Raw genomic sequence first — 10,666 nt, forward strand, 5'->3', positions numbered from 1 at the left:
CAAAGAATGAGATAGACTCCATCTGATAGAGTCATTGCTCCGAAGCTTCAGGCACGCCTTCCTGAAGATCCTAGTCCGCCCAGCCCTCCTTCCACGGTACCTTCGAGTCGAACCTGGCAAGAAGGCGTTGACATGCCTCATCCGCGAGTCTATTCCCTGGAATCTATCGAGAGAAACGGTGGACGAGCCGATTTAGAGTTCCTCCATCGAGACTCGGACAGCCTAATCGAACCGATGAGGCCGGATCTATAAGTGCTAAGGTATTAAACAATTTATTAGAAATCCGCGCGAACGTAGATGACTCACGTAACATTTTTGAGCAATAAATTATCTTGCTATCGTGTTCTGTACAGGAATGTAGAATTCTAATCGACAGTTCATAATTACATGTCCTAGGATCGGTTATTTACATTGCGTCACATAATTCACAAATATATGGTCCTGTGGGACTTGGTCCCGTGCTGGTCCCGTGTCCACGAGGCGGAAGCTCAAAATCGCGAGAAATTAGTCATCGTCAGATTCTCTCGTTGGATACTTCCGACAGATGTACTGACGGGAATTGCCCCACCACTCATGCGGGATGCCTGCCGGAATCGGAGCGACTCTTCGCGTCCTGTTTGGAGGAACATCCTTTCCCGCCGCGGACAGGATTCAGGTGCATACTGACTTTCTCGATGGGAGCCATGGGCCTACGTACATTTCTCATGGTTCATACCGCACTGGTGGTCATTTTTTGATCCTGACTTCTGCTCGAATCATTGCCGGTCCGATTGTGCTTATCATCATGGCTATTTCTCGGCGCGAGGCCCCATTCTTGAACCTCGGCTGAGGCAAACAATTGGAACATGAAACCGGTGACTAGCCCTATGACGCCTGCCAGGTAGAAGTTGTATGACCACATCCTCGTGGAATTCTGAAATCAAATGATTCCCCTATTACAATCATGCGATTTCCATGGCCTCTGATAGAACACAAGGCTTTCCGTCTCGGCATCATGTGGAGGAACTGATGCCGAGCGGAGTTATATTCAGCAGAACGAGGAAGTCCACGGATCGGATCGTGAATTAGACGGAATCGATGCATCTCCAGCATAGCTTACTTCTTTTTGGATCAAGGCGCCCGTGATCCAGGGTACCAGGAAGCCTGTCGTATTTCCTACGCAGACACAGATACCGAGGATTGTGCCAGCGTAGTCGGGAGCCATGTCTACGGGAATCGACATGTAACCCGCTTCCGATAGACCCCGAACGGTTCCCGCGATCACGAAAAGAGTGAGGGATAGTTTGCCGTCGCATCCCGCCAGCCAAACAACGCCTATCAACATCAACGAAGGAACCAGGTGGGCTAGAGTCGAAGAATTGACGTTAGAGGATCTCAAAACTACGTTTGCCGACTTGCTCATCTATGGATCGAGATTTTCCTCCACCCGAGTGAGCCGAAAACTCACCCAATCCGTTGAAGACTTTCCGCGTGTTGGTTCCCGACAAGAAATTCTTAGCTCGGATGTAGTCTGCGACGACGCCGGATAGCGCACCCGCGATGATCGCGCCCATGTACGGCAAGGCTGAATAGAGACCGTTCTGTGGAAGCAATTTAGCGGTGAATTTTCGAGAGTCGTTGAGGAATTTCGAGAGTTCATGACCCGAGGGAATGCAATCAGTTTGCTTCGTTTGTCTAGAACGAGTCTGCACGCCACGCCCGCATACCGAGCATATCCTAAATGCTCCCGTCGTTTCTTTTAGGACTCGAACTTTCACCCCTCAAACTTTACTGCTACGGCTTCTATCTATCGCCAACTTCCGACACGCCACAGAGGATATGCCATCTCAAACAGACGAGAGCCTAGAAACCTTGCTCGAGAGCGATCGGATTCTAGCCCGGGCACCGCGAGCAGGCGGCAATTCTGAACATATCCCGACAAGCAGGGAATACGGACCTGATGAGATTATCATCTATGCAAATGAGCTCCTCTAGATCTAAGCTGCGAAAATCTCGTCCCACACTCACCTCCTTGATGTCAAAGTTCAAAACGGTCCCTAAATACGTCGGTAACTCGGTCACGAGAATGTACTGCAGCCAATGGGTCCCGAAATGAGCGCAAACAACTCCAAACACCGCGGGCGAGGTGAATATCTTCTTCCAAGGCGTGACCGAGGCATGCGTCGGTTTCTGGTCGCCGAGATCGTTGAGAATGAAATCGATTTCCTCTTGCGATGCCCACGGATGGTCTTCGGGTCGGTTCGAGGTGAACAGTGCCCAGAGGACGAACCATCCCGCGGTCCAGATCCCGAAGAAGTAGAAGATCGACGGCCAACCCCCGAAAATATTCGAATCTGCCAGAACTCCCGATATGTACATGCCGACGGCGACACCGAAGAATCCTCCGGTGTGTATCAGCGAGATCGCTGTCGCCCTCTGATTGACGGGAATCCAGTGCGCGACCTGAGCTTCGATTGCGGGATATGTCACCCCTTCACCGATTCCTTGGAGGACTCGGACTGTGATGAGACCGGCCGCCCCACCGTAAGTTGACGCGACGGGAATCAGGAGACTCAGCAATCCGGTGATTAGGGTTCCACAACCGAATAACCATTTCGCTCCGTATTTCTCGGCTAGTCGTCCTCCCGGTATCGGCGTTATGATGTAACCGTAGTAAAAAGCTCCTAAAATCAGGCCTTGCGTGTAAGGATCCCAGTCGAATGTGCCTTCCTGGAAGGGCACAACGTTAGCCGGAGATCAGATTGAACACGCTGTCTCCGACTCCCAGAACTCGTATCAACTCGATGTGATTCATTCGCGAAATTCGGATATCTATGTCCCGAGCACTAACCTTCCTTGTTTGAGCAACAGTGGAGTTCGCGCTTACGCGTCTGATAGGGGCAGGACAGCTTTGCGAAAAATGCTCATTAACGACTGCCGATTGATTGACCATCGCCACCATGGCGACATTGAGGTTGACGCGCATCCCATAAACGGACGCGAGGCCGAAAAATCCCAGAACAATCAATATATAGCGGTACTGCACGAACGCTGGAAAAGGTATAACGTCGATTGAGTACCTGCCCGTGCATCGTGAGAATCGATCACTCGTTGTCAATCCCTTCGAGATAATATGTAGACAAGGATATGATAACAATAAATAACTATAGATCGATGTTTGATTGGGGTTGCGCCCTCGAATGCCGGCCATGGCCCCATGTTAGGGGGGAAGCTCCTCCGGGATGTGAATCGTTCCGAGCTGTTCTGAGCGATGCCTTTCGGCCTTCGATGCTCAGCGCGTGAGATCACGCTCGAATTGAGGATACAATAGGCAGTCATAGGAAATTGCTTTCCCATTCGAAATCTCAAGGCATCCCCCAACTCCATGGATTGCTCTTACAATCGGAGACTTGGTCTCGGACTTCATGACTGATATCTCGTCCTCTTTTTTGGCTCTGAGAGCGATGCGAGCGTAACTGACCATGGGATACCTCTCGACTATAAATATTTGCATTCTCTTGAATCAAAGCAAATCCAAAATCTCTTCGCTGAGTGATCTCAACAGACCGAAATGGTTTTAGGTATTCCGTAGATGAACAAAGGTGCACAAAAGGCCATCAAAAAACTTGACTTGAGTGGGCATGCATTATTCAGACCAGCGCAGCTTGGTCTACGACCTTCGATTCGAGATTTTGAGATTGGACAGGAGTGGCTCGAAATTCTGTTATCAAAGCATATACTTACACTTTTTCCGTCGTTCTCTGTCGAGCACTGATGCGGAGGGCCCATCCATTTGTAATTTAGAGACATGGTCCGGGACCTCGACCACCATTGTGTTATTCGTCACGGCCTGCGGTAAAAGAAAACACTGTGGGAATTTCGGTTGAAGATTCAGGGGTTTCACTGGAGTGCTCCTCGCTCTGAAGGAGAACCTCGGACTCAGATCTCATTAGCAGCTTTATCTCCGAGCAATTCGTATATGCGAAGTTTCCACCGCAGAGAAATACGCTCAGTGATCGGATGCATTTCCGGCACCCTGACGGAGGAAACAATCGCCAGAGCATTCGCAGACCACATATTAGCGCGATGAAGTTGCGCCTCCGAGCCTGCGATCGAGAGGACACCTCGGGTCTGTGGGTAACGTCGAGAGCTTACCGTCTAAGCCAAGTCGGAAGTCGTCGAATGTGAGCGGCAAAACCGCAATTTGATCAGACGACCCTCGAGACTCGCTTTCGGGAAAGGATCGCTCCTGCGAGAGAGATAAACATTAGGCCGAAGCGAGGCACTCAGAAACATTGTTCAGCCGAAACATTGAACTCTCGCGGCTCGTTTCCTCTTCTCCGAGCTTTTCTCGCCTCGACGACACCTCAAGGATGCTGCCACGCTTCCTGAGCCTCGCTGCCTATGACGTCGACGACATTTCTAAGCAGTCGCGCCGGACCCTTGTCACACTCACGCGCCCACCGCTTCACAATTCGCATTCTCAGCCGCCTGCTATGCTGAGATCGATCGAGACTCGGCGTCCCGTACACACCCGTCGATCACCGAGGAATTACAAGGCGCCTGGCGAGATCAAGTCCGATGATTGTCTGAATCGATCGATCGATCTCTGTGGAGGAGCGCCGCGCGACTGCGCATCTTCCAACCCGGAGGAAAGCAAGCGCTCTAGTCTTAAATTCAAATCGAACTCACCTCTGAGAACGCCTAGAGACAGAATGGTACGTCGAAACAAATCCTTGATCAGACTGAATAGTAAGCGCCCCTCGAAACTTCTGCTCGCTCAACGCTCGCATATCATTTATACCCTCTTTGCCCTCACCCATCATCGATAAGATCACCTGGTCTGCCGACAGCGAGAGCGGGAGTCTCAGATAGAGTGGACATTAAGACTTTCCCAGATCTCGGGTTTTTCAACTGACGCGAGCGCGGTAAATTATCTGTCTGTTCTTGAAAACAGTCCAAAGGATGGCGAAATTACTCTGGAGACGTCACTCTCTGCGGAGCTAGTGGATGCGATTCGCGACAACAGATGGCGGACCTTGATGCTGATCGGTTTTGTTTTTTCAGAGATCGTTTCGTCCGAGCGATATTTTCACAAAAATGCCTCAATTTCCATCATTTTTGGATATTTCGCTGTTCCGAAGGGATACTGTCCGAGTGAGAGTAGGCGATGCCAACTCAGCCAGCCGATTCTCTGTTTCGGTCACGGCGAGCATCAAGTCATCGCTCAGCGGAGGAGCCGCCTAAATTTCGCGAATGGAAATTCAACGGGAGAGACTCGACGGACAACCAGCTGTGGTATCGACGTCTCGTCGCCTCAAGAATTCAGTTCGCTTCTTCGGAGATCCGTCGGTAGAGTCGTGCATTTGTCGTGGGTAGGCCTCAGGTACGTCAGTCTCAACGGATGAGGAGAGGGCTCACTCCTCAAAAATTGTTCAGAGACGCCTCGCAGTGTCTGTCAAGCGTTCAGACGTATTGTTCTGATCGAGTGAGCACTGGGGAAAATCACATGTCTAGCTCAGAGCCTCAGAGCCTCAGGCGTCAAGTTCTCAGGCTGCAATTCACTGAATATATCGAGACGCCATGACCATGCACCGTGCTGCGGCCACATACCAGATAGTCGCCGGTAGTGCCAGCGCCTAAGTAGTACCTGAGAGCGCAGCCGAGATCAAGACATTCCACGGCTGAGAGCCACGACTTTGGTCCTCGCACACCCCGGAGGGATCCCGAGAATCAGCTCCAACTTCTTGAACCTCGAAATCGACGACCCCAGAGCGTTCCCAGAGTCTCGAAGTGCTTGCCTGTTTGAGTAGGCGGGTGGAGTCTTGTCGAGTACCGACAGCGGCAGGGACCATGGATCTCACTCGGAGGCTGGGTCCCTGACCGAGCAGTCTCTCTCTTTTATTTTTGCTGCTCACCGATAGCCCGGTACCTCGGATCGAATCGGACCCGTCACCACGCCGTCCTCTCTACCCGATCAACCCATCCACGCTTTCTGCGGAACTGCTTCATGCCTCCTCCGGGATTCGGATAGGGATCTTCATAGTGCCAAGGGTGGTTCTCGTAGGGAGAACACAATACTCGCAAGCAGTTGCTGTCTGTCCGCTCCGGAGATTTGTCGGTCCGAGTAGGACGAGACCATTCTGATTTCATCGGAACTGCACTGTGAGTTGAGTTGTGTAAAAGCAGCTGCTATCCGATTTTATCTTCCTCCGGAGAGGCTCCGTTGGCGGGCTCCAGCGAAATATTCATCCGACAGGAAGCTTGACGGGTTGTCAATAAGTCAAATGCCATCGTGGCCGGGTCTCCTCACGCTTGGCCTTCCGCTGCTCTATCTCTGATCTCTTCAATCTTGTCTTGTCAATGAGCGGAAATCCACCCCGAGAATCAGATCGGGAAATAGACAATCGACGGAATCGAGTGGATCGCGCCAATAGAATGGGATCTCCCGGTTATTCAAGACGGATGAAGTGATCCACGATATCGGACGCATAATCCCGGATACCCCTCTTGGATAAATTAGAGAGTCTCCGTACTTCGCTACTCGTTCGGGACCTTCACCGGAGATCTAGCCACGAATGAACGCCCTTGAAATGAGCTCCTCGAACAGGGCATGCATTCTTATCCATCTCGTGCTGTTTCTCGCATTCGAGAGGTCGCTCTTTCGACCAGGTATTGCGCAATTGTAAATTCGAAATTCGAATCATGTTGGCGATTTCCAAGGTAATGATTTTCAGCCGCGCGATTCCGACACCAAAGAGACCGAAGGGTTTGTGAGTCATTCATTCGGTGACCACGATCATTCGCGCCTCAAAGGCTGACACATAAAATTCTACGGAGTACTCAATTCCGAGTTCCCGATAAAGGAATGGGATGCGAAAGAAGGTACGACTCAAGTCGAATTTATGTCAATCATTGCGGGACATTCAACTTGCCCATAATCGACCTTCATGGTCTACAGACGTCTCCAGAATGACTCGAGGGTAGAGGCAGCTCTGACTCACACGAGACTGACCATCGGAGACATTCGCGCGATATTGTTGAAGTGCTCTCATCCCAATTTCGAGTATTGCAAGACCGAGACCCACGGAACAGTGGGGTCGTCAAAGAATATCAAGATTCAATAATATAATCGGCTGGACTTGATCCTGAATCCTAGTCCATACAGATCGGTCTCGATCCTCTCCAATGTCGGGCCCGGGAATGATGCTCTCGAGGAGCTCCGCTGACATAATTGCCGGTGCTGTCAGACAGGTTGGCGTTCGCTGATTTATCCCGATTGAAGGAGAAGAGTTTCCTTTATGAGGTGGTGATTGCTGTTGACAGAGAAGGAGAGATCTACAGAACAGATGCTTCCGGCCTGGAAAATCCCATTCGCTCGGTATTTACGATCTTCGGATGGAATTCTCCAGTGTTTTTACAATAGAGTCCTTACGCGCAGCCCTTTGCTGTGTCTGCGCGGGAACCTTCTCTCTCCTTGTGTCTCTATCGTTGTGTGGTCGCATTCCTAGAGGTGATTATAGCTCCGACTGATCATCTCCCGAAGTTCTACTACTTCTGACGTGCTGCTCGTCAACGTCCCCGGAGCGAAATCTACAGCGCGATTCCAGCCTTCAACGTTTAGGACGGATTCCGACTCTCGTCTAGATTATGTTATATGCCGATTGCCCTTTCACCGATGGAAATTCCTCGCATTCCTTCCAGAGGAGCTAATCTCCCACGCCCCCGCCGATCTAGGCATCTGAAGGGCCCGAGCCTTTCCGGGGCAGGCTGTGACCTATATTATCGTCTGCAGACTATCCAAGTTAGCGGGCACTATCTCTCGGCCAGTGTCTCTGTTGGAAAGAAATGTTTCTGAGAATTTTGACCGGTATATGACATTTAAGCTGCCATAAATACTCCCCGGCGGCTATGACATACTAACGTCATGAACTGTCAGGAATTCATTCTCAAAGCGAAAGCACGAGCGTAGATCGAGCATCGAGAATTTGAGCAGCGACTTTGCAGTTCGGAAAGCCCGCGATTCTCTGACCGAGCCAATCACGAAAGAGCTTTAATTACAGACTGGTTGCGAGGACTCTCGTCATGCTCCAAGGACCACGGACTCCTTCGAAGTTCGCGTCGATGGTTTTTACGGCTATTCTACCTCCCTTCGCGTTTACACGTCGACTGACTGATATGAGGATATTCGTCAACTGTTGAAATAGATCGAGTCTACTTCGCAGATTCCATGGGGTCCGTCCTGGGTTGGGCATCGCTTCGCGCATTGCTCCCGCGAGTCGTCACAGCTACTGCTCTGATTATAGAGACACAAAAGTCACATATGGCATCGCATGACTCGCCTGACTCAGTCTACTCTATCGGGCAGTGTCCCTGAAAAGAAGGCGTGAGAAAATTTCGCCCCCGAGAAGGCCATGAGAGGTGGGCCACGGTGAGGCGTGCGTAGACACCGGAGTGGGGGACGGGGGAAGAAAATTGGAGAACACTGCTTTAGTGCGGCGTTCCGATACGAGACAAGGATGATTCTCTCCTCATGGATCAATGGAACAGCGAATATCATCAACACTTGGGGGTATTCATGAAATCCCCGGCCACGCTAATCGAGTTCGATATTTTGAGTTCTGACCTCCGAGCGAGACTTGAAGATAAATTCCCGACCTTGGTTCTTTGGCTCCACACACTGCATGGACCTCGGCAAATGTCGTTCGGACATTATTCGACTCTCAAGTCCCCATGTCTGTCTTCACAAGAGTAGTCCACGGTCTAAAGGGAGCGTGGGGGGAAATTCAGCCTCGCTAATCGATTGAAAAACAGGATGATTCGGGAACTACGCTGGAGAGTTCGGGGACAGAGCCTCCCGTTGCGAGCGAGGAACGCCTGTGATCTGGTAAGGGACTTTGAGGTTCTCGTCTTGATGCCTTCTCCGCGGAATGCCAGGCGACCGAACTCGACCGCGGGATCTCGATGGAGGACATTTTCCTCGGGCCGACTGATATAACCAAATATTTCTGCATCAGGGCACCGTTCATGATTTCTGCTTACGTTCCCGCATGGGATGGGGATGTTTGCGGAAAATCTCGCACGCATGGCACTGAGAGCACAGCTCCTGGCAGCAGATGTTTTTTGTAGAGACACTCCATAAACATTCATTCCAGCAGAGGTAAGATTACACCGCATCTCATGCAAATGGACTTTCGGACTGAACCTGCGATAGAATTGTCCTTCTCTTCACCGAGGATATTAGTTGCGGAGTCGAGCAAGACAGTGGAAAAACTCCCGATAGAACCTGCCGATTATCATCACTCGACTCTAGTTTTACGGCAGCGCGCGAGCATCGATCGTCGAACCGAGATGTGAACGAACGGAGGCGACATGCAACGAATATTTTCCGCCAATGCGCACGCGTCATTCAGGGAAAAACAGAATGATCACGAGGGGGAATCGGGAATCAGGATCCCTCTCGAGTCCATTGATCCCATCGTATCTCGGGGGCTTCGTAATCAATGGTTCCTATCATGGAATCTATGGACTGTGTTCCGACTGAAGAGCTGTTGTACAGTCAGCTCCGAACGACCTAACTGTTCTGATGGGGGATCCGGGACAGTTCGCACACGGTGCTAAAAGTTCGCTCCTGAGGAATCAGCATCGCCGGAATTCCTCCAAGGAAAGCTCCGCATGCAGACATCACCCATTACGCTCAACAGCTTTGTTCGACGGCGGCGGCGGCAGTGACTGGCGTTGCTCGCGATTATCCCCTATCCTATCATATGCTAGATTAGAATCAGGGAATCAGAGCCCGATCGATACTTGTCGATCCAACACGGACCTCCTCCAATAAAAGAGTCAGTCAAATTGGAGCAGAAGGATCGGTCTCGAGTGGAAGCTATGCTACCGGATGATCCATTCATCTCCATGAAACATGGCATTCACTTTCGATGATAAATTCTCATGCTTAGGGATTTACCGTCGTCCCTAGATTTGGACCTGAACTTGAACTGTCATCGGTGACGGAAGAGTCACCGGAGATCGGCAATGTCTCCACCGTGGTCCGCGGGAGCTCCCCGCAGAATCCTGTCCCTCGTCACTGATTATCTACCTAGAAGCGGAAAGGCACGTACCATACTGGATGTCGAATTCAGATAGGACACGTGCCGCAAAAGGTGGAAAGAAGCCGTCTCCACGAACCAAAACAACGACTATGCTCGATCGAGCGGTCCCACGACTTTCGATAGCACGTGTACATATGCACAGATGGTTGTGCGTGACCGCGGAGGATAAATATTGATATGAACACCGCGCGCCCTCGAGATTCATTATCCGCTATTGTTCCAAACGATTCACATCGCAGAATCCCTAGGAGACTTGTGGAAAGCAGGCTCAAAAAATCGAACGTCTCGGGAGCACGATCCTCGGTAGCGCCGAGACTCAACCTGGACCAGAGGCAAGGACCAGCGAATCGGGGGGGGGGCGGCTCTCAACTGCGCGGGATCGCCTCCGTCACCGTGTTCAGTCGCGGTTCGATTCCGCATGCGGAAATACGTACACGGACGATTTTCGCGCTGTGGAACCCCCGATGAAGCATTCGAGGACGAGGATCCGAGCTCCGCATCAGGTCTCTGCAGTGGCGTAGCGTGCCTCGATGATGCCCGGGGCGGATTCCTGAAACCCCGTGCCGGAACCTCGATAT

General features: G+C 51.3%; 1 protein-coding gene across 1 annotated transcript; it reads right to left on the reverse strand.

Annotated features, from left to right (window-relative positions):
- Nucleotides 1-258: 258 nt before the first annotated feature.
- LOC100902984 (sialin) lies at nucleotides 259-10,206 on the reverse strand. The gene is made up of 7 exons (XM_003741914.2): nucleotides 10,098-10,206; nucleotides 3,724-3,829; nucleotides 2,831-3,030; nucleotides 2,008-2,709; nucleotides 1,448-1,580; nucleotides 1,100-1,344; nucleotides 259-913 (listed from the first exon to the last, which is right to left on the reverse strand). The coding sequence occupies exons 1-7, from the start codon at nucleotides 10,098-10,100 to the stop codon at nucleotides 710-712; spliced, it is 1,593 nt and encodes a 530-aa protein (XP_003741962.1). The 5' UTR covers nucleotides 10,101-10,206; the 3' UTR covers nucleotides 259-709.
- Nucleotides 10,207-10,666: the final 460 nt, after the last annotated feature.

This window comes from Galendromus occidentalis, unplaced genomic scaffold (genome assembly GCF_000255335.2).
Source record: "Galendromus occidentalis unplaced genomic scaffold, Mocc_1.1 scf7180000077226, whole genome shotgun sequence".
Lineage (NCBI taxonomy): Eukaryota > Metazoa > Arthropoda > Arachnida > Mesostigmata > Phytoseiidae > Galendromus > Galendromus occidentalis.